A 24,960-nucleotide genomic window follows, 5' to 3' on the forward strand; every position below is an offset into this window, starting at 1 on the left:
TTTGAGTACTGTTCATGCAAATTTAATCTAGTTAGTTTTTGAACTTTTGAAGCTTGTAGATGTGTTGGTGAGGTCCCAAGGAGCTTGATAGTGCATCGTTGGACGGTTTTGGACGTTGGAACCAAGAACTGTAAGTTTGGCCGATTTTCCATGTTTTTAAAAAGTTTATTCCAGTTGTTTTTAGGCTCTAAAACTAGTCCAACGTAGTAGATGAGGTTTAGGGCTTCATTTTGGTATAAAGTACGTGAAAAATGGGTGAAAAACGACGGAGAAAAGTGAGTTTGAAGTTTTCCAGTTTTCCGGCCAGTTTTCCGGTGACCGGAGTCCGGCGAGGGTAGGCCGGAGAAGAAGCAGGAATATTCCGTTAAGTTTAACGGAATATTCCTAACGGCAGGGGTTAAGTTTAACGGAATATTCCGTCAGTTTAACGGAATATTCCTGACGGCGTCTGTTGACACCGTCAGTGTGCCTGGCACGTGGCCGCGCGTGGGGGCGCGTGGGTCCGTGCCTATCCTGGCGCGTGGGGGCGCATGTGAAGTCCAAAAATTATTTTAAAAATATGGTTGTGATCCTGAGGTTGTGTAGAGCACGTTGGTATATTCATTTGTCCATTTTGAGCAACGTATGAGAAGTTATTACGAGATGTTGGTTATGTGCTTTAAAGTTAACGTTTTTATAGTTATTTCGCATATAGGTGACACGTACCCCGAGGAAGAGCGTGGTCACGCGAGGTAGGGGGGCTACGACCCTTCCACGTATCTGTGAGTGGGCTTTTGTTTTCTGTATATACCTATATACATTTATATTCCCAGAAATTGATTTAAAAAGGGTTATTTGCCTTATGCCATGCATGTTATTATTATCGTTTATGCATCATTGCACGCATTAGTAGTGGCATACATATATATATGCATATTGGGTGCTGTGGACGCACAGGTAAGTGCCAGGTAAGTGGTATTCATATTTACTTCCAGCAGTAGTTTGAGAGACTTAGAGAGCTCATAACCTGCACCCCCGGTGTTAGTGCTCCCGCCCAGAGTAGGGCACAGTCCTTCACGTGATGTTCACCTCCCGCACCACACGATCAGCTTGGATCCAAGTTAGGTGCATAGGCCTGTCGTACAGACCACATTAGGTGGTTCCGACTCGTAGGTGACCCGCGATTATTCGCACAGCCTTCACGTGATTGTATCACTAGAGCGTATATATATATGTTACACCCAGGCCTGTCGTACAGACCACCTTGAGTGGTTCCGACTCGTGGGCAGGTTCAGTTATAGAGTTGAGATTTGAGCTCTAGATGCAGTCGTACAGGTCACGTTAGGTGACTCCGGCTGCCAGATTATATGTTATTGATATGATTTATACCTGGGCACTTACATTCATTATGAGGCTTTGGCATGGCATATCTTGAGCATGATTGGCATACCCTGGAGCATGTTTGGCATGTTTATACATACGTATATATGTTTATTTTCTGGGAGGTATACAGGTTTTACGGCGAGGGGTTAGAAAGTATTTTTACGAATGATTTTCAAAGAGCTTTGTTTTTGCCCACTCACGCTTTTGTTTTGCGCCCCTCCAGGTTCTAGTTGCTTAGCCGTTGCGGTGGTTTCCCTTGAGAGCTTTCCGGCGTTCTGACAGACACTCCACATTGTAGGGTCGCCTTCGGGCGTACTACTGTTGTCGTTTTGTTTGGGCTGCTATAGACCTGCTCTGAAATTGTATCTCACTTACTAGCACTTATTTTAGTACCTTGTATGCTAGTTTCTAATTATTCGTACTTTTATATTTCTACTTTATTAGCTTCCGCACGTGCACATGGCTACGTCACCTTCGTGTGACGGCCAGCACGCTCCGATCTCGGTCGGGGTGTGTCAGTTTGGTATCAGAGCCTAGGTTTGGCAGTCCTGTGTCCTTGTGAGTATTCTAATGATTTTGGTGTCTTCTGTCAGAACTATGCCGCCTCGTCGGGAACCCCGTCGCTCTTCTGAGCCTATTTTCCCCGATATTACTCAGTTGGGGGAAACTTTTGCTACAGCCCTTCAGTCAGTGATGCGCCCTCCCCAGAGGACTCCTCTGGAGACCATGTACAATCTGAAGTTGGATAAGTTTAAGGGCAGTGAGGGGCACGAGGGCGCAGAGCGCTGGCTAGAACACATAGAGAAGACTTTCCGTGTGCTGCATAATCACGGGAACTTGCCTATGGAGAGGTGGGTCGAGACGACCTCGTGGTTTCTGGATACGGAGTTGGCAGCTTGGTGGGAGCAGGAGCTTCGTAGGTTGACTCCGGATCAGAGGATTGATTGGAATGTTTTTACGGAGTTGTTTAGGAGGAGATATGTGCCCCCTGAGTACATCGATAGAAAGAAGCAGGAGTTTTCCGAACTGAAACAGCGGAAGATGTCAGCGAATGAGTACTACCGTAAGTTTACGGACTTGTCTCGTTACCATCCTGATGTCGCTGGTAACCCGGCGGAGATGCTTCGTCTTTTCCGTTTGGGCACCAGGAAGAAGTGGCGTTCTATGGCGTCTACAGTCCACAGTGAGACTTACCGGGACTTCTATGAGATATTACTGAGGATCGAGGATTCTGAGAATATGTCGAGCAACACTGATGAAGAGAAGGACAGCAACCAGAAGAAAGATGACAAAGGCAAAGGTCAGGCATCGCTCGGACCCCGTCAGACTCAGAACTTCAAGAGGGGTGGTGCTAGCTCGAGTTCTTCGAGTGGCGGCTTCAGTGCCACTGGACAGGGCCGTGGAGGTAGATTTTCTGGTGGCGCTAGAGGCCAGAGGCAGGGCGATGGTGGTCGAGGCAGAGCCCCTATTTGCCGCAGGTGTAACAACCGGCATTTCGGTGAGTGTAGGCGTGGTAGCAACGGTTGCTTCACATGTGGACAGGTGGGACATAGAGCGGCGAATTGTCCCCAGGGTCAGCAGCAGCAGAAACCACAGCAGACCTTTATGCCACCACCTGCACCACTCCAGCAGATCCAGGGTCCTAGTAGCTACGGCCAGACGGGTCGAGGTGGTGCTTACCACTATCAGGGTGATGCTGTCCCTTATGCTCCGGGGCAGTATCAGTATCCTCAGGATCCCTATTCCCAGGGTGGCTATCCCCAGTATTCAGGCGGCTATATGCCGTATCCTCCAGCTCCAGCGGGTGGTTCACAGTGGTATCTGGGAGGACAGTATCAGCAGGGGGAGATTGCCACTAGCAGTGCAGGGTCTTCGAGACAGTCGGGCCAGCCCAGTCAGAGGCGTGGTGCTCAGGGACGCAGCGTTCAGGCAAGCAGAGGTCGCGGCGGGCGTCAGCAGGGACAGGGGCGTCTTCACAATATTTCTCTGCAAGACGCTCAGAACAACCCAGACTTGATTATGGGTACGTTGAACATTCTTGGTTGTTTTGCTAGAGTCTTAATTGATTGTGGAGCTACACATTCCGTAATTTCTCATACATTTGCTCAAGTGACGCAACCTCGCCCCACACCTCTAGGGTATGATTTAGAGGTTGTCATGCCTAGAGGAGAGAGTTGTGTCGTAGATTGTGTGTACCCAGGATGTCCAGTGATCGTAGAGGGTCTTGCTTTGTCAGCCGATCTTATCCCGTTAGATATTGTGGACTTTGATGTGATTCTGGGCACGGATTGGTTGCACTTCTATCGTGCCAACATTGACTGTTACGGGAAAGTGGTTACGTTTCACCAACCTGGACTACCTGTGGTTACTTTCGTGGGTGAGCAGAGTGGGGTGAGACATGGCGTTATTTCGGCGCTGCGAGCGAAAAAGTTGTTATCTAAAGGTTGTCAGGGGTACCTAGCTCACGTGGTGCTAGATGAAGCTGTTCCTAACAGAGTTGAGGATGTGAGAGTGGTCAGACACTTCCCTGATGTTTTTCCCGAGGATTTACCTGGTTTACCTCCAGAGCGAGATGTGGAGTTCACTATTGAGTTGATTCCAGGTACAAATCCTATTTCTTTAACTCCTTATCGTATGGCTCCCGCGGATTTGAGGGAATTGAAGGTTCAGTTGCAGGAGTTAGTGGACAAGGGATTTATTCAGCCTAGTACTTCGCCTTGGGGCGCTCCCGTGTTGTTTGTGAGGAAGAAGGATGGAACTTTGAGGCTGTGCATCGACTACAGGCAACTCAATCAGGTGACGATTAAAAACAGTTATCCGTTGCCTCGTATCGATGATTTGTTCGATCAGCTGAGAGGTGCTTGTGTGTTTTCTAAGATAGACTTGAGGTCTGGTTACTATCAGCTGAAGATCAGTAGGGATGATGTCCCTAAGACGGCATTCAGAACTCGTTACGGTCATTACGAGTTTCTGGTTATGCCATTTGGGTTGACGAATGCACCAGCAGCCTTCATGGATTTAATGAACCGGGTATTCCAGCCTTACTTGGATAGATTTGTCATTGTCTTCATTGACGATATTCTGGTGTATTCTAAGTCGAAAGCGGAGCATGTTCGACATCTTACTTTGGTGTTGAAGAGGTTGAGGGAACACCAGTTATATGCTAAGTTTAGCAAGTGCCAGTTCTGGTTAGACCAAGTTGCGTTCTTGGGGCACGTCATTTCTGCTCAGGGTATTTTGGTTGACCCTCAGAAGGTTGCAGCGGTAGAGAGTTGGGAGCAACCGCGAACCGTCACCGAGGTGAGAAGTTTCCTTGGTTTGGCGGGGTATTATCGGAGATTCGTTAAGGATTTTTCAGTGATTGCCTTGCCGTTGACGAGGTTAACGAGGAAGGATGTTAAATTTGAGTGGGATGATAGGTGTGAGCAGAGTTTCCAGCAGTTGAAGCATTGTCTCACTCATGCACTTGTTTTGACACTCCCAGACGATAGTGGTGATTTTGAGGTTTATAGCGATGCTTCCTTGAATGGTCTGGGATGTGTATTGATGCAGCATGGTAGGGTGATTGCTTATGCTTCGCGACAGTTGAAACCTCATGAGATGAATTACCCTACACATGATTTGGAGTTGGCTGCTATCATTTTTGCGTTGGAGTTGTGGAGACACTATCTTTACGGAGAGAAGTGCAGGATCTTTACAGATCACAAGAGTCTCCAGTATCTTTTTACTCAGAAGGAGCTTAATCTTCGTCAGCGGAGGTGGTTGGAGTTGCTCAGCGATTACGATTGCACGATTGATTATCATCCTGGTCGTGCGAACGTAGTGGCTGATGCCCTTAGCAGGAAGTCACAGGGCCGCATTAATGCGTTGTATGCTAGTCGCTTTCCACTTTTGGCTGACTTGCGTGCTACGGGTGTAAGGTTAGAAGCAGAAGATCGAGATGTGGCGCTACTTGCTAATTTTCAAGTTAGACCGATACTTGTTGATCGGGTGCTTGAAGCTCAAGTAGCTGATCAGGAGACTCAAGAACTTATTCAAGCTCAAGAGCAAGGAAGGAGGCGAGACCTCAGAGTTCGGGATTCGGATGACATGTTGATGCTAGAGGGTAGAATGTTCGTGCCTAATAGTGTGGAGTTGAAGAAAGAAATTCTTGATGAAGCACATATCTCGGCTTACGCCATGCATCCAGGAGCTACTAAAATGTATCATACCATTCGACCGTTTTATTATTGGCCGGGTATGAAGAGGGAGATAACCGAGTATGTGAGCAGATGTGCTGTTTGTCAGCAAGTTAAAGCAGAGAGGAAGAAGCCGTTTGGGTTGTTGCAGCCGCTTCCCGTTCCAGAGTGGAAATGGGAAAATATCACCATGGATTTTGTGTACAAGCTCCCGCGTACACATAATGGCTTTGACGGCATTTGGGTGATCGTTGATCGACTCACTAAGTCGGCTCATTTTATTCCAGTGAGAGAGAAGTATTCTTTGAGCCGTTTAGCGGAGTTGTTCATCTCGAAGGTTGTGAAGTACCATGGTGTCCCTGTGAGTATTGTTTCGGATCGTGATCCACGTTTCACATCTAAGTTTTGGGTGGCTTTTCAGGAAGCTTTGGGCACGAGATTACTTTACAGTACGGCATATCATCCACAGACAGACGGACAGTCAGAGAGAACTATTCAGACTCTGGAGGATATGCTGCGAGCTTCGGTGTTGCAGTTTGGTGATGCTTGGCACCAGCGGTTAGATTTGATGGAATTTGCTTACAACAACAGTTTTCATTCAAGCATTGGCACGACGCCATTTGAGGCCTTGTATGGCAGAGCTTGTCGCACACCGTTGTGTTGGTCAGAGGTTGGCGAGAGAGTCTTAGTAGGTCCAGAGATTGTTGAGGAGACTACTCAGAACGTTTAGGTGATCAAGTCTAACCTGAAAGCAGCTCAGGACAGGCAGAAGAGTCTAGCGGATCGGCATACTACTGACAGAACGTATGAGGTCGGAGATTGGGTATTTCTGAAGCTTTCACCGTGGAGAGGTGTTGTGCGGTTCGGAAAGAAGGGGAAGTTGAGTCCCAGGTACATCGGACCATATGTGGTCACAGAACGAGTTGGTGAGGTAGCTTACAGGTTGGAGTTGCCTCCGGAGTTGGCTAGAGTGCATAACGTCTTTCACGTGTCTATGCTCCGACACTATGTTGCTGATCCATCTCACGTGATACCTCCTCAACCACTTGAGATTAATCCAGATTTGACGTACGACGAGGAGCCGGTGACGATACTAGACTGGAAGGAGAAAGTTCTAAGGAACAAGACGGTGAATTTAGTGAAAGTTTTGTGGAAGAACCATTCCGTTGAGGAAGCTACGTGGGAGACAGAAGACCGGATGAGGGATTTGTATCCTCGTTTGTTCTTTGGCCACTAGGGGTGGTTACTTGATTGTTTTGAATTTCGGGACGAAATTCTTTTAAGGTGGGAAGGTTGTGACATCCCGTCCCGGAAATATCGAAACTCGTGTGTGAAATTACGACTTTGCCCCTAGTTCGTTTTTGTCACGTTATGGGTTGTTTTGTGTGGTGTGGCAGGTGTTGGACCACACACACACAGACACTGTCTTTTCTCTCTCCCCCGAGTCCTCTATCCTTCTTCTTCTTCCTAAAACGTACGGACCAACACACACCCACTCGAATGTTCACAGATCGAGGAAACCAAGGACACATTTGAGCTCGTGAAGTCGAGGGGAACACAACCATATCATTTTCAGGTGAGAAACACATCGTTTTCACGTCGATTCGACGATGTCCGTTTTGAGTACTGTTCATGCAAATTTAATCTAGTTAGTTTTTGAACTTTTGAAGCTTGTAGATGTGTTGGTGAGGTCCCAAGGAGCTTGGGAGTGCATCGTTGGACGGTTTTGGACGTTGGAACCAAGAACTGTAAGTTTGGCCGATTTTCCATGTTTTTAAAAAGTTTATTCCAGTTGTTTTTAGGCTCTAAAACTAGTCCAACGTAGTAGATGAGGTTTAGGGCTTCATTTTGGTATAAAGTACGTGAAAAATGGGTGAAAAACGACGGAGAAAAGTGAGTTTGAAGTTTTCCAGTTTTCCGGCCAGTTTTCCGGTGACCGGAGTCCGGCGAGGGTAGGCCGGAGAAGAAGCAGGAATATTCCGTTAAGTTTAACGGAATATTCCTAACGGCAGGGGTTAAGTTTAACGGAATATTCCGTCAGTTTAACGGAATATTCCTGACGGCGTCTGTTGACACCGTCAGTGTGCCTGGCACGTGGCCGCGCGTGGGGGCGCGTGGGTCCGTGCCTATCCTGGCGCGTGGGGGCGCGTGTGAAGTCCAAAAATTATTTTAAAAATATGGTTGTGATCCTGAGGTTGTGTAGAGCACGTTGGTATATTCATTTGTCCATTTTGAGCAACGTATGAGAAGTTATTACGAGATGTTGGTTATGTGCTTTAAAGTTAACGTTTTTATAGTTATTTCGCATATAGGTGACACGTACCCCGAGGAAGAGCGTGGTCACGCGAGGTAGGGGGGCTACGACCCTTCCACGTATCTGTGAGTGGGCTTTTGTTTTCCGTATATACCTATATACATTTATATTCCCAGAAATTGATTTAAAAAGGGTTATTTGCCTTATGCCATGCATGTTATTATTATCGTTTATGCATCATTGCACGCATTAGTAGTGGCATACATATATATATGCATATTGGGTGCTGTGGACGCACAGGTAAGTGCCAGGTAAGTGGTATTCATATTTACTTCCAGCAGTAGTTTGAGAGACTTAGAGAGCTCATAACCTGCACCCCCGGTGTTAGTGCTCCCGCCCAGAGTAGGGCACAGTCCTTCACGTGATGTTCACCTCCCGCACCACACGATCAGCTTGGATCCAAGTTAGGTGCATAGGCCTGTCGTACAGACCACATTAGGTGGTTCCGACTCGTAGGTGACCCGCGATTATTCGCACAGCCTTCACGTGATTGTATCACTAGAGCGTATATATATATGTTACACCCAGGCCTGTCGTACAGACCACCTTGAGTGGTTCCGACTCGTGGGCAGGTTCAGTTATAGAGTTGAGATTTGAGCTCTAGATGCAGTCGTACAGGTCACGTTAGGTGACTCCGGCTGCCAGATTATATGTTATTGATATGATTTATACCTGGGCACTTACATTCATTATGAGGCTTTGGCATGGCATATCTTGAGCATGATTGGCATACCCTGGAGCATGTTTGGCATGTTTATACATACGTATATATGTTTATTTTCTGGGAGGTATACAGGTTTTACGGCGAGGGGTTAGAAAGTATTTTTACGAATGATTTTCAAAGAGCTTTGTTTTTGCCCACTCACGCTTTTGTTTTGCGCCCCTCCAGGTTCTAGTTGCTTAGCCGTTGCGGTGGTTTCCCTTGAGAGCTTTCCGGCGTTCTGACAGACACTCCACATTGTAGGGTCGCCTTCGGGCGTACTACTGTTGTCGTTTTGTTTGGGCTGCTATAGACCTGCTCTGAAATTGTATCTCACTTACTAGCACTTATTTTAGTACCTTGTATGCTAGTTTCTAATTATTCGTACTTTTATATTTCTACTTTATTAGCTTCCGCACGTGCACATGGCTACGTCACCTTCGTGTGACGGCCAGCACGGTCCGATCTCGGTCGGGGTGTGTCACCTAGTTTGTTTCGTTATGTTGTTTGGTGGTTTGGTGTAGTGTTGGCAGGTACTGGGCCACACACACACTCTCACTGTCTCTATCCCTTTCTCTGTCTCTTTCCCTGTCTCTCTCTCTCTCCCGTGCTCCCTTCTTTCTTCTTCTTCCTTCGAACTCGTATAGACACACACACAACTACACTAAATCATCACAGATCAAAGAAACTAAGGGCACAGTCGAGATCGTGAAGTTTGTGGGAGCACAATCGTATTATTTTCAGGTAAGAAATCCGTCGTTTTCACGTCGTTTCGACAATGGCAGATTTGCATATTGTTCATGCAAACATTAATCTAGCACGTTTTTGGAATTTTGAAGCTCGTAGAGGTCTTAGTGAGGTTCCCAGGAGTCCCAGAGTAACTCGTTGGACGAAATTGGACGTCGGAATAGCCTGGTTCGAAGTTGGCCGGTTTTGGTTTGTGTGGACAGGTATGATCTAGTGGTTTTTAGCTCTTAAAACTTGTATGGACGTGTTCTACTAGTCTAGGGCTTCAATTTGGTGTTAAAATCGTGAAAAATGGTTGAGAATCGAGCGAGAAAACACGAGTTGCAGGTTTCCCAGTTTTCCGGCGCCGACGACGGCACCGGAGGTTCGCCGGGGAAGAAGACGGAATATTCCGTCCGACTTGATGGAATATTCCTGACGCCGTTGACGGAATCCGTTAGAAATAACGGAATATTCCTCACGGCGTCAGTTGACGCCGTCAGCGTGCCAGGCACCTGCCTGCGCGTGGCCGGCGCGTGTGGCCGTGCCTTAGCCGACGCGTGGGGGCGCGTGCGGCGGAGGAAATTTTTTCTAAAAATATGGTTGTGATCCTGAGGTTGTGTAGAGCACGTTGGTATATTCAATTGTCCAATTTGAGCAATGTATGAGAAGTTATTACGAGAAGTTGGTTATGTGCTTTTAAATTAACGTTTTTATAGTTATTTCGCATATAGGTGATACGTATCCCGAGGACGAGCGTGCGCACTCGAGACAGGGGGGCTACGACCCTTCCACATACTAGTGAGTGGGCTTTTGTTTTCCGTATATACCTATATACAATTATTTTCCCAAAAATTGAGTAAAAAGGGTTATTTGTCTTATGCCATGCATATTATTATTATTGTTTATGCACCCTTAGCCGCATTATTAGTTGCATACACATACATATGCATATTGGGTGCTGTGGACGCACAGGTAAGTGCCAGGTAAGTGTTATTCATGTTTATATTTCAGTAGTAGTTTGAAATGCTTAGAGAGCTCATAACCTGCACCCCCGGTGTTAGTGCTCCCGCCCAGAGTAGGGCACAATCCTTCACGTGATGTTCACCTCCCGTACCACACGCTCAGCTTGGATCCAAGTTAGGTGCACAGTCCTGTCGTACAGACCACATTAGGTGGTTCCGACTCGTAGGTGACCCGCGATTATTCGTACAGTCTTCACGTGATCGTAGCACTAGAGCGTATATATGTTACACCCAGGCCTGTCGTACAGACCACTTTAGGTGGTTCCGACTCGTGGGCAGGTTCAGTTATTGAGTTTGAGATTTGAGCTCTATATGCAGCCGTACAGGTCACGTTAGGTGACTCCGGCTGCCAGATTACATGCTATTGTTATGATTTATACCTGAGCACTTGCATTGTATTATGAGATTCCGACATGGCATATTCTTGAGCATGATTGACATATTCTTTGAGCATGACTGGCATATCTATACATACGTATATATGTTATTTTCTGGGAAGTATACAGGTTTTACGGCGAGGGGTTAGAAAGTATTTTACTAAATGGTTTTAGAAAAGCTTTGTTTTTGCCCACTCACGCTTTTGTTTTGCGCCCATCCAGGTTCTAGTTGCTTAGCAGGTTCGGTGGTTTCCCAGAGGGTTCTCCCGGCTTTTCTGACAGATACTCACCAGCGTAGGGTCACCTTCGGGTGTACTATTGTCGCATCCTTTCTTTTGGACTGTTGTAGGCTTGCTCTAAACTTGTGTCTCACATACGCTAGCACTTGTTTTAGTACTTTGTATGCTAGTTTTTAATTATTCGTACTTTTATATTACTTTCTTATTAGCTTCCGCACGTGCACATGGTTACGTCACCTCCGTGTGACGGCCAGCACGCCCTGATCTCGGTCGGGGTGTGTCAAACCCAACGAATAAATCATTGATATTACAATCTGCAACCTGTAACACTGGCAACTCACAGTTGTTTGGATAAACAAGTAATGGAATCCCGATGGTGCAAAATTATCATTTTGCCCCTCTTTGGAAAAAGAGCATAAATCGTCCAATTTACACCTCATTCGTGCTCACGTGTTCATAAGGACACGTACTACCTAGAAAGACGTGAAAATGGACAAAGAGTGATAAAGACTCAAATGTCCACTTAGGATTTCCACTTAGCCAACCAAGGGCATTTTTTGAAAATTTTCCATGCTAGGGAATAAAATATGATTAAATTTGGGACGAGATGTGATAGGTTATGATGAATTTGGATGCCCTAGGTCTTGTTTCTTATGTTTTCAATCTATTATTTTCATGTGTTATATTTGATGCTTAATAATTTTCAGTTTAATTCAAATTTTCATTCCACAAAGCTTCTCAATTAGATTTGTTAAAATTTCTGTGGGAAGATATTCGTAATTAATTATTATATTATTATTTCATTGTATAGTTGTGAGCACTAATTTCGAGATTAATGAGGTTAATTTGTGTTATTTTTGAAAAAGAAGATACTTGAGATATTTAATGTCACATCCTAGACTCCAACCTCTCGGATATTGTCCGCTTTGGCATTCTGGGCCTGGACTATGTCGCAGCCACCCAGCTACCGCACGGTTTTGTTCTTGTGGACCGTAGTCCACAAAAGGCCTCTCTGAAGTTAAAGCTCTGGGCATGGATATATAAGGCCCAAAGACCACGCCCTCACGGGCGATGTGGGATACTACAATCCACCCCCCTTAGGGAGCCCGACGTCCTCGTCGGCACACCACGCCGTGAGTCTGGCTCTGATACCAAATTGTCACATCCCAGACTCCAACCTCTCGGATATTGTCCGCTTTGGCATTCTGGGCCTGGATTATGTCGCAGCCACCCAGCTACCGCACGGTTTTGTTCTTGTGGACCGTAGTCCACAAAAGGCCTCTCTGAAGTTAAAGCTCTGGGCATGGATATATAAGGCCCAAAGACCACGCCCTCACGGGCGATGTGGGATACTACATTTAAACAGTTAGATCTTAATTTTTTTTATTTTTAAACAAATATCTAGTAATTAAAGGTTTTTTTTTAATTAGCACCCCATATTAATATTTAATAATAATGAACCCATAAAATTTAGGTTTTAACCCAAAAACAATTGTTCTCCTCCAACCCTTCTGAGTTAATTTAGCTCGATATTATTAAAGAATGAATTTAGAATAATTTTTTTCTTAATGTAACTTTTTTAAAAAAATAAATAAATAAAATTACGTAGACTATTATTCTAATCTAATTTTATGAACATTTTAACCTAAAAATATTTAGATTCTACTAAATATTGAAAAATGTGACTGCCCGTTCCTAATTTGAAGATTTTATTAAATTCTAAATGAGTGAATTGACAAAAACGCCCTTAGTGGCGAGATTATCAACTTTCGTTGACCATCATTACATGATGAGTTTTTATTTTACCATATTCTCGAAGTACTTGATGGTACAAACGTATAGGTGCAAGTGAAATCAAATTTAAAATTATGATGGAGATTTTACGAACTTACGAACATGAAACACGATTTGGTAATTTTACATTTCGCAGGAGATATTTTCTGTTTCTCTTTTATGGCCTTGTTTGTGAGCCAATGGGGCCCACACCCCACCCTCCTCCCTTACACCTGTGTCTCCCTCGCTTTTTCCCCTATTTTTTTTATCTTTTGAAACACTCTCATCTCATCTCTCTCTTATATTCACTCTCTCTCTATTCTTCAACTCTCTCATCTCTGTAAACACAGTGACTCGACAGCGGTCACCACTGCCTACCTCCTCTGGCGAGCTCCCCAGGAAATGCTAAACCACACCAGACCACCATGTCATATCCCCCTCTGTCTCTCTTGTGTTCTACACCTCTCTCCCTCAACCTCTCTGTCGTCTCTTTCACCCCTACAAACACTGGACAGCCGTGAGGCTGAGATCATCATCATCGCCACTCCGGCGAACTCCAGACCACCACTGACTACCAGACTCTCTCCCACTTTCCTTACCTCATTCTCTCGTCCCTCCCTCTAAAAGTGCAGAGAAAACACATCATCGCCACAGCCATTTTCCTGGCAAAACTCCACTGTGCAACCATGGTAATTATCGAAATCCTTCAGATTTTTCCTTTCAAACATGAGCTGGTACTGTTTGTAACCTCTATACTTGATTTGGAGGATAGTTGTTGCAGAAATGGCTAAGGGGGAGACTTCCCCAGATTTTTGGAAACCTAGAGCCGTGACCACTTGGCCACTTTTAGGCCATTTTTCCGGCCAACACATACCATAAATAGGCCCCACTTTGGTATATTTTTGTTCCCTACATTTCTAGCTTCAAATTTGCTTTTGAATCATCGAGTTTGGTGAAGAATTAAGCACAGAATGAGCTCTCGAATTTAGTTAAAAAACCTGTAAAAATCTGAAAATCGCGATGACCGGCGCATGTGCAGCGCGTGGCTCCCTGTGCAGCCACCTTGTGGCGGCGCGTGCGGTGATGCATGGAGGAACTCGAGATTCCTCCTTAGTTTCTTTATTAACCGTACTTTGTACAAAAATGTGTATATATGTTATATATTTATGTGAATGGTTTTACTTCTAGGTGAAACGCATCGCAAGGATCTTTGATGTCTGGGGCCATTCTTTCACGTGTACATTCACATCGCACTGTAAGCTCACTTTAGATCCATTGTAGGTGCCAGTCTTGTCCTAGATTGCTATATGCAATTAGGACTCGTATGTGATGCGCATAGCGTCAGTCTTCACGTGATTGTAGTACTATAGCGTAAATCATTATTACACCCAATCCTGTTCATGTTGGAATATCTCTGCATGAACTCGTGTGTCAGCATATGTCGATGAGAACTTGATATGATATGTTTATTTCTGCGAGATATTGTAATTACTAGAAGTTATATGCTTATTTACGAATTGTTATGAAGTATTGCATTTTTTAGTTATTGCTGACTACGATAAGTACTTTCATGCTATACGTAGTATATTATATTCGGAAACTATACTTGTTTTACGGCGATGGGCTATTATGTTTTCAAAAAGGTTTCTACAAAGCTTTATTTTTAAGCCACTCACCCTTGTTTTTTCGCCCCTCCAGGATTTAGTGCCAATGTTCGTGCCAACAAGGATCTCTAGGAAACACTGATATCGGAGCTACTTTTGATGGTATAGTTTTTATTCTAATTTTACTATACTGTACTTATACTCTAACATCATGTGTGAAATGGATCCATTCCCACTCATATGCGCACTCTTACATTTAGGCACTTTTAGGTTTAAATTTATTTACATTTTTTCACATCACTACACTTTATGGCTTCATCACCTTCCTGTGTCGGCCAACAAAGCTAATTCGGAGTCCAAGTGGACATTTCAGATTGGGATGACAAAATCACTAAGCCGACACTGTAAAAATTGTGGAACACTATGAAGGAATATGAAACATATGAAATAAATTTTTTTAATTACTTTAACTGTTAGATCCTTTTTTTTATCGTTGGATTTGACTATATTAGATCTTAGCAGTTGGATTCAATGAATTTATAAATATAAAATTAAAAAGAATACACGTATATGATGGCCAGCCCCACTAATCCTGGAGGAATCTGAACCTAAATTTGTTCCATAAATGAGTTTTGGGTTAAAACTCATATTTGCCCTAAGAGTTAGAGCAAGTTGGTAAGTTTAGGACCTAAAATTTGAGTTTTACTACAAGGGTTGGAGTAGGTCTAATATGCAATGACAATTTCCACCTTATAAGGTTTTAAAAAAGGGAGTTTTAACGAAAAGCCAATGGTACTGTTCACTTTAATGAAAAACCACATTTTTACACTAAAAAGTCAAATATGATACTATTTATTTTACCCTTTAATTTGTCATTATCGTTAAAACTCAAAGTTTTCAAGTCATTTTCATTAGTTTTCCTTTTAAAAAAAATACTAAATACATCCCAAATCACTTTTAACATGTATTTCACAAAATTATTTATCTTCTTTAACTCTCTAAACCATTCTCACTCTCCATTATAGAACAAAAGTCTAACTAATGAAACTACAAACACATTGATTGAAAAAAATTATTTTTGATGAATAGAACTTCGAAGCTTCGCCTTATTCAAAATGTACCGTTAGAGGTGGATAAACGTTAAACTTCATTGGTGTCAAATTACAGCCCTCACCTTCTTTCTCAAAGAAGATAATGGTGATGCTTTTTCACATAATCATGTTCTAAAATCTGATTATCAGATAACGGTGAGGTGTATGAGTATGATATGTGATGCATAAAATATCATATAGTGTGCATCTGAAGGGCAATACTTTATACTGTCGACTTAATATAATAAGCCTAATTAAAACACAAAAAACCAAATATTCTGAAAGACGATTGAGTATTTATTTATTTATTTTTTTGGTCAGACGCTCAGCTTTTTAGTTTTTACCAATGGTATACTATTCTCTTTGGATTTTTTTGTGAAAATCCGAAGGATCAATTAATTGAATTGAATTTGTTTATCGTACATCGTGTAATTAAAAATTATTTTGAATTTAAAATTTAAAATTAAATATAAATATTACTTAATGAAAATTGATCACACGATATATAATGAACGAACACGATTAAATGATTCCCGAATCTCAAAAAAAAATAGGAGAACATTCTCGTCCTTTACCAATCACAAAAAAGAAGGAAAGTCAAAATTGTGATCTCCACTCCTAAATTCAAAGGATCGTGTGAATGCGAAACTTGCATTAAAATACAGGTGCCGTCAGTAAATGAAGTTCTTCTGAAAATAAAATATGCCGTTATTACTTTTCAAATCGTCGTTTTGTTTGTTTCTTTTTCATTGTTATTGGAATGGTTGTTGGGTTAGTTTAATTTCGATATATGAATTTGTATCTGAGTAGCATTGCTTCTGAAACAGCAGCTGGGTTCCTCTCGCTTTGCTCACAGAAATGGCCAACGAAAGAGACGCAGCGGCAGGAATCGGTGGCAGCCTAGTTTTTGCAGTTAACGGAGAGAGGTTTGAGCTCCCGACCGTTGATCCTTCAACCACTCTGCTCGCCTTCTTGCGTTCTCAGACGAGATTCAAAAGTGTCAAGCTCAGCTGCGGTGAAGGTCTCTCTCTCTAACTTTGACTGTGCTCTGCGTGTATGATCATGAATTTCTGTGGCTTTTTTATGTATATTATAAACATGATGATTGATGAGTATCATTTGTGGATTTTTGGACGACTTAGTCGTACGTACTATGAAAGAAAAATTGCGTGTTGCTATGAAAGAAAGATTGCGTGTTGCTAAAATTGCGTGTTGCTATGAAAGAAAAATTGCGTGTTGCATGCTATTGTTGAAAATGAGTAGGAGTATAAATCTTGCGTAGGCTTATAAGACCTACTTCAACTTTTAAGTAGAACTTAAATTTTAGGTTCTAAATTTACTTCAACTTACTCTAATCATTGAGACAAATATGAGTTAAAACTCAAAACTCATTTCTGGGCCAAATTTAGCCCAGGATTCCCCTTGAATTAGTGGGGCTAGTCCACCATATATGTATATTATTTTTGGTTTTATATTTATAAATTCGTTAAATCCAACAGTTAAGATATAAATTGATGAAATCCAACCGTAAAAAAAATATCTAATGGTCCAAATTTAAATCCAATAACTAATGTAATTAAAAAAAATTCTTTTATGTGTTTCATATTCTTTCATAGTGTTTCACGAGTTTCATGGTGTCGGTTAGTGATTTTTCAATATTTGTCGGAATCTAAATATTTTTAGGTTAAAATGTTCATAAAATAAAATTAGAATAGTCTACATAATTTTTTTTCTTTTAAAAAGTTGCTTTAAGAAAAAAAAAATTAGCCTAAATTCATTCTTTAATGATCTGGGAAAATTTAACCTAGAATGGTTGCAGATAAAAAACTGTTTCTGGGCAAAAAAATTTAGGTTTTAGCCTAAGGGTTGGAGATGGTCTAAGAGGTTGGATTACTCTCCATATTGCCAATTGGTTTTATGGTGGAACCTCAACTTTCTTTATGGTACTAGAGCAGGTTGTCCCACGTGTGAAGCCAAACGACCACATGTGCTCTAGGTCACCCTGTTATGTTGTCAACGTGTTAGGCTTGAAAAATTCACCACACGTGAGGAGGCGTGTTGAGAATGAGCTCTACGTCACCTTGTTATGTTGTTCACGTGTTCGGCTCGAAAAATTTTTGCCACACGTGAGGGGCGTGTATTGAGAATGAGTCCCACATTGATGGGAGAATGGACCTTGTATGAGCTTATTAGAGGTTGGACTGCTCCCTATATTACCAATTGGTTTGATGGTAGAATCTCAACTTTTTTCAATTATGATCAAACTTTGTGTTTCTCATATAAAGAATTCTGAATTTTTGGTTAACCATCCTGAACAATTGTTGCAAAATAAAGTAATTCAGAAAACGAAACTAGTACTCACCTCGCTTCCGAGGTGACCAACTGATGCTTAAAGAGGTTTCTTTTTGTGACGAAATGTCTGTAATTTAAGGTGTTTTTTCTGCAGTGATCATATTAAATGAGATTGTAGTTTGGGTTTCAAAATTTTCAAGGAAAACTACGTCTTACTATAAATCTTTGGACACGTTTTATGATATGCACTTATAAAAATCGGGTGCAGGTGGTTGCGGTGCTTGTGTTGTGCTGCTGTCCAAGTACGACCCTGTTGTCGACGAAGTGAAAGATTTTACTGCAAGTTCATGTCTCACTCTGCTTTGCAGTATAAATGGATGTTCAATTACAACATCCGAAGGCCTTGGAAATATCAAAGACGGGTTCCACCCAATTCACCAAAGGATTGCTGGTTTCCATGCTTCTCAATGCGGCTTTTGTACTCCTGGCATGTGTGTTTCACTCTTTGGAGCTCTTGTCAATGCTGAAAAGGAGAATAGACCTGATCCCCCTCCTGGGTTCTCCAAGCTTTCTGTTTCCGAAGCTGAAAAGTCTATTGCAGGTAACCTCTGTCGATGTACTGGGTATCGACCAATTGTTGATGCCTGCAAGAGTTTCGCATCTGATGTTGACATGGAGGATTTGGGGTTCAACTCCTTTTGGAAAAAGGGAGATAGTAAGGAAGTAAAAGTAAAGAGTTTGCCTCTATATAACCGTAATGGTGACATCTGTACATTTCCGGACTTCTTAAAAAAAGAAATTTGTTCTTCCATGTCTTTGGATCCTACGAGATATGGTTGGTACAATCCTCTTAGAGTTGAGGAGCTTCAAAACTTATTGAAAGATAATGATTTTGATAATGCAAACGAGATGAAATTAGTTGTTGGAAACACAGGGACGGGCTATTACAAGGAGCTAAAGCGCTATGACAGATACATTGATCTCAGATGTGTTCCTGAATTATCAATGGTTAAGAAGGACCCTGTGGGGGTTGAGTTCGGATCAACTGTAACAATCTCTAAAGTTATTGAGTCTTTGAAGAAGAAAGAGAACGGTGGATCTCCATCAAGAGGTGGTGATGTGTCAAAAAAAATTGCCAATCATATGGAGAAAATTGCTTCAGGGTTCATCAGAAATACAGGTAGTATAGGAGGGAATTTGGTGATGGCACAGAGAAAATGTTTTCCTTCAGATATTGCTACAATACTTCTTGCTGTGGATTCAGAAGTAGATATAATGAATGGTGAAGAATCTGAAACGGTTATGTTAGAGGATTTTCTGAAAAGGCCTCCATTGGATCCGAAAAGTGTACTTTTAAGTGTTAAAATCCCAAATTGGGAAGCAGTTAGAAAAGTTTCTCCAGAAACCAACACCATGTTGCTTTTTGAAACCTATCGAGCTGCACCAAGACCCCTAGGAAGGGCATTAGCTTATTTAAATGCTGCCTTCCTAGCAGAGGTTTCGTTTGGTAAGATTTCCAATGGAATTATGGTGGATCATTGTCGTCTGGCATTTGGTGCTTATGGAACTAAACATGCAATTAGAGCAAGAAAGGTTGAGGAATTTTTAACTGGAAAAGTGCTGAGTCCTGGTGTTCTATATGACGCTATTAAATTAGTTAGGGATGTTGTGGTTCCTGAAGAAGGAACTACGAGCCCTGCTTACAGGTCAAGCTTGGCTGCCGGTTTTCTTTTCGAGTTCTTTAGCCCCTTAATTGACAGTGAAAGTTGCAAAGGATTCTTGGGAAATACTTTGTTGGCCGATGCTTCCAAGTTAAAAAGGAACAAAAGTGCTAGCGATAAGATGAGAACTGTTCTGTCATCTGGTAAACAGGTGATTGAATTAAGTACAGAGTATGATCCGGTTGGTAAACCAATTACAAAATCTGGAGGTCTCATACAAGCTTCAGGTTAGTTATCCTTCACATACATGATTATATGGATGTCTAATTACTAAGCATCCTTTTATTTTTTTATGGGTGGTGGGAGGGAGGGCTAGCACACTACAGCCCGAACAAAATATAAAAAAAACAACAAGCAAACTCTAAAAACTGCTAACGAACCAAGAGATAGCAGCTTTCCAATAGCTCCCACGAAATCTTCAAAAATCCTTCTATTCCTCTTCATCCAAACCACCCAAAACAAAGTGAGGATCATAGTGCCCCACATAACCCTAGCTTTCTTTCCCTTCCAAACCATAGTGTGAGCCCCACATAAACTTAGCTTTCTCTCCCTCCCAAACCAGCTTCAGCCAAGAGACCCAAGTTAAACAAAATGAGGATCATTGTCTCTTTTTTTTGGTATTGGACTTAGTTTGCAGGCCTGTTCTCTGCTCCAAAATGTTCCCTTTTATCTAGTTGAGAAAATTGTAGTATGATTTATTCGTTAACAATTATGTTTAGGATTAGAATGACTGGTTCTTGTTTTTTTCCCGCTGGTCGGTCATGTTAAATACCTAAAAGTAGTGGGAGTTTGAATTATATACTTATGATATGCTTATAGAAAGGTCTCATTTTCCATCTTTTGAGATCATTCTTTTATATAAGAAACAAAATCTTAATGAAACCAAAATTGACAGAATACAAAGTGATGACCAGTTGTGGGCAATTTGTTCACCTGCTATATAGCATTGTGTCCTCCTCCCGCTGTCTCTCACTCTTTTGCTCTCTTGCTTTCCCTGGAGAGAGAGAGAGAGAGAGAGAGAGAGAGAGAGAGAGAGAGAGAGAGAGAGAGAGAGAGAGAGAGAGAGAGAGAGAGAGAGAGATATATATATATAATTTCTTAACAGATCATGTTTCAAATGATTCTCTTTGTATCTTTATGGCACCAAGCTTTCGTTGACCTTTTGTCTTTTTTTGTTTTAATTTGTTTTGTTTCCTCGTTTGTAAAAGTTATTGACTGTTTTCACAAAACAGTGGGTGTGCTCCAACTTCAGTGTTAATTGTTTCTTCTATAATTCTTTTGTTTCAACTGACTATGTATCTTTTCCATTTTTCTATATGTCTTCTTGAGCGCTTCTAGCTCGTGACACAAAAGTACTTATCTCATTCATGACCATCAATTTGTAGGTGAGGCAGTCTATGTAGACGACATTCCATCTCCGAAAAATTGCTTACATGGAGCGTTCATTTATAGTACAAAGCCTTTGGCTAGAGTGAAGGGAATAAAACTTGAACCTAAATCACATCCAGGAGTTACTGCACTGATATCTTTCAAAGATGTTCCCAAGTCTGGGGAGAACATAGGGTCCAAGACTTTTCTTGGTACAGAACCTCTGTTTGCTAATGATCTTACAGAATGGGCTGGTCAGCGTCTTGCTTTCGTGGTAATTCAACGATCTTGTGATTATATCTAACGATCTTAGTTGGGATGAATGCCAATCGCTATCCATAATTGTAGACTATACACATAATTTTTCTCCTTTCTTTGGATGTGTGTCAGTTTACTCATCAAAAGAAAGTTTTGTAGGTAGCAGATACGCAGAAACATGCAGATATGGCTACAAACTTTGCGGTGGTTGATTATAACATGGAAGATGTAGATCCACCTATCTTATCAGTCGAAGAGGCAGTTAAGAGAGCAAGTTTTTTTGAGGTCCCTCCTTTCTTGTATCCGAAACAGGTCGGTGACATATCAAATGGAATGGCTGCAGCTGATCACAAGATTATTTCTGCTGAGGTACTTGAAATCAATATGACATTCTTTCTTTGTTTCCCGGTCTCCTTCCCACACTAATGTTCTGCCCTTTTCGTACTTTTCTATGTTCCAGTAATTTGGATTTTGGATATTCAACTTTGTTCCTTGGTTTTATTTATATACATAGAAAGGACTTGTGAAATGGGAGAAAATACGAGTATAAGAGAATGTTGGCTTGGTTTTCAAGTAGAACCGCCCACTAACTTACAAATCCATGCATAACTTGCTTTCAGATCAAACTTGGTTCACAATACTATTTCTACATGGAGACACAAACAGCCCTTGCTGTACCAGATGAAGACAACTGCATGGTGGTTTACACTTCAAGTCAAGTGCCTGAGTATGCACACTCTACAATTGCAAAATGTCTTGGTATTCCTGAAAATAATATTCGTGTAATTACAAGAAGGGTCGGAGGGGGCTTCGGTGGAAAGGCCATGCAATCAATGCCTGTGAGTATAATACCTACATAAATCTCTATATTCCTTCTTTATTACTGTCTATCTAATCGTGGACGAGATTGTCCGTTTAACTGTAGATTAAGCACTTGTTATCACAGTGAACATGAATATAATATTTCTGTTAGACAATGAATGGAACCCAAAAACTTAAGCTGCTAGGAAGCGGGCCAACATTGTGTATTAAGCTAACATTCTGCGCACATACAACTCCTATCCTGCATGTGGAGAGTACACAAATGCAGATTAAGAGAAACATACTGGTGTAGTCTCATTATGCACCTAGAAATTTAGACATAAGTTGGGAATGAGGCCTACACCAATAAACTGATAAATTACGATAAATTACGATTCTTCAGGATCAATAGTAAACCAATAAACTTTATCTTACACATGCGTGCAGACACCAGACACACTCACACACACATAATATATACGTGCATATATATATATAAATATGTATATGTATATATCACTTGCTATGTTTATGGTTTTTTGAGTACTTGATTCCCAATGCTCAATAGAATATAAAGCTGCTGCAATTCTGATGTTTAGGTCGCAACTGCATGTGCTCTTGCAGCACACAAATTACATAGACCTGTACGGATATATCTCAATCGCAAGACTGATATGATAATGGCTGGAGGAAGGCATCCCATGAAGATAACTTACAGTGTGGGATTCAAGTCTGATGGGAAGATTACAGCTTTAGAACTTGAGATATTGATAAATGCAGGGATTTCCATAGACTTTAGTCCATTATTGCCAAAAAGTATTGTGACTGCGCTTAAGAAGTATGACTGGGGTGCTCTGGCTTTCGATATCAAGGTGTGCAAAACAAACACTCCAAGTAGGTCTGCTATGCGGGCCCCTGGGGAGGTGCAGGGGTCATTTATCGCTGAAGCTGTAATTGAACATGTAGCATCCATCCTTTCTATAGAAGTAGATTCTGTGAGAAGCGTTAATCTTCACACATCTCACAGCCTTGATTTGTTTTACGAGCAGAGCGCTGGTGAACCCCTGGAGTATACTTTACCATTGATATGGAACAAGTTGTCCATGTCTTCAAGCTTTAACCCAAGGACTGAGATTGTAAAAGAATTTAATAGGTGTAATAAATGGCAGAAAAGAGGAATTTCTCGAGTACCGATATTGTATGAAGTGTCATTGAGGCCAACTCCGGGAAAAGTAGGCATTTTAAGTGATGGGTCTGTTGTTGTTGAAGTTGGAGGAATTGAACTGGGTCAGGGGCTCTGGACGAAGGTAAAACAGGTGACAGCTTTTGCTCTTGGTTCGATTCAATGTGATGGTAGTGGAGATTTCTTGGATAAAATACGGGTGGTGCAATCAGATACATTGAGCTTAATTCAAGGGGGAATGACTGCTGGGAGCACTACATCTGAGACAAGCTGTGAGGCAGTTAGACTTTGCTGTAATATTTTGGTTGAGAGGTTAGCTACTCTCAAGGGGAGATTGAAGGAGCAAATGGGCTCTATTAACTGGGAGACTCTTATTCAGCAGGTATTCTATTTGGATTGAGGGGAGGGCTTATTTCACTCGTGTGCTCCTTTGTTGGAATGCAAATAACACTACCATAATAGCATGTTATTTGCAGTCTCCCAGAGGAGTGCAGGGAGCAAAAATAGCAATCACCATGAAATTATTGATGCATCATTTTTTTCTTTTGAAACATTTCATTAACTTATTGATTTGTTTCAAATCCATGCCATGGCGCTCCAATAGTTCACACATTGAATCTGGAAGAACCCAAGAAACTCAACCCCAGACAGAATAATTGACATTGAGCCACAATTTTCTTATGAGTACAAATAAAACTTAATGAGTTATCAAACTTTCAAGCTTGCCCTACTTCCCAGTGGCTTCTCCTTATAGCTTTTGAAGGCCACTGAAACACCAAACTCTCTCCAAGAAATATATATCAAACATAAATAAAAATCAAATAAAAAATAAATAAAAAATAAAAAATAAAAAAAAACTCTCTTTAACTTGCATTTTTCTTTATTCCCAAATTTGATGTAGTTGTTGCAGTTTATATTTCTTCTGTCAAAATGCAGGCATCCTTGCAAGATGTGAACTTATCAGCAAGTTCTTATTATGTCCCTGATTCTGCTTCCAGGGCATACCTTAACTATGGTGCTGCTGTGAGTGAGGCAAGTTTGTGTTGACCGTCTTACTCCTTCATTTTCATTCATGTGTATTGTTGAATTTTCGGCAAGATGCAGATTTACATAATGCAGAGCAAATCATAATGCAACGTCACAGTCATAGAGACCAGTTTTTTCTCATTTAAAAGTTATAGATTAATAACATTGAAACTACTTGATCACAGGTGGAGGTAAACGTTCTGACTGGACAAACCACAATTCTGCGATCGGATATTATCTACGATTGTGGTCAGAGTCTCAACCCTGCTGTGGATTTAGGACAGGTTAGCATGATTGAACTTGCTACTCAGATTTTTATAATGTTTACATACATTTTTTTATTTTTTTGCATTTTTTTTAATTAAGCTCTACCTAGATTTTGTTGTTTGCATTGCTAATCAGTAGGTTCTGCCTTGGAGAATTTTTCAAATTCCATTGTAAGAAAAGTTAGTAGTTCGGTTTATTTTATAAATTTTTAGGTACTTCCGTTCTTTAGCGTCTTTAGGCTTTCTCTGTTCGAAGAAGTGTAGCATTTTCATCATCTAGTCATCTTTGGAATAAGAATCCTAGTTTTCAACTTTTCTACAATCTGTTAAGATCCATAATGCCAGTTCACTGGCACGTAGTTAATGTGGTTTAGTTAAGTTTGACATTACATGTTTCTTGCAGATCGAAGGTTCTTTTGTTCAGGGTATTGGGTTTTTCATGCTTGAAGAGTACTCGGAAAACTCTGATGGGTTGGTGATTTCAGAAGGTACATGGACATATAAGATTCCTACGGTGGACACCATACCCAAACAGTTCAATGTTGAAGTATTGAACAGTGGGCATCATAAAAAACACGTGCTCTCTTCAAAAGGTCTGCCATGCCGTTCCTTGCATACTTCTACTTATCCCAACTACAACTGATACCAGAAAAGTA

General features: G+C 41.6%; 1 protein-coding gene across 1 annotated transcript in view; it reads left to right on the forward strand.

The window, feature by feature from the left end:
• Positions 1 to 24,960, forward strand: part of LOC137742011 (indole-3-acetaldehyde oxidase-like) — a 67,115-nt gene that overhangs the window by 41,260 nt on the left and 895 nt on the right. Inside the window, exons 2-10 of the mRNA XM_068481742.1 lie at positions 16,217 to 16,410; positions 17,950 to 19,629; positions 20,788 to 21,044; positions 21,188 to 21,397; positions 21,649 to 21,867; positions 22,429 to 23,394; positions 23,949 to 24,044; positions 24,224 to 24,322; positions 24,708 to 24,897. Of these exons, the coding sequence (XP_068337843.1) occupies positions 16,248 to 16,410; positions 17,950 to 19,629; positions 20,788 to 21,044; positions 21,188 to 21,397; positions 21,649 to 21,867; positions 22,429 to 23,394; positions 23,949 to 24,044; positions 24,224 to 24,322; positions 24,708 to 24,897 (3,880 nt within the window). The 5' untranslated portion in view covers positions 16,217 to 16,247. The remainder of the gene's footprint in view (positions 1 to 16,216; positions 16,411 to 17,949; positions 19,630 to 20,787; positions 21,045 to 21,187; positions 21,398 to 21,648; positions 21,868 to 22,428; positions 23,395 to 23,948; positions 24,045 to 24,223; positions 24,323 to 24,707; positions 24,898 to 24,960) is intronic.

This window comes from Pyrus communis, chromosome 8 (genome assembly GCF_963583255.1).
Source record: "Pyrus communis chromosome 8, drPyrComm1.1, whole genome shotgun sequence".
In the NCBI taxonomy this organism is placed as follows: domain Eukaryota; kingdom Viridiplantae; phylum Streptophyta; class Magnoliopsida; order Rosales; family Rosaceae; genus Pyrus; species Pyrus communis.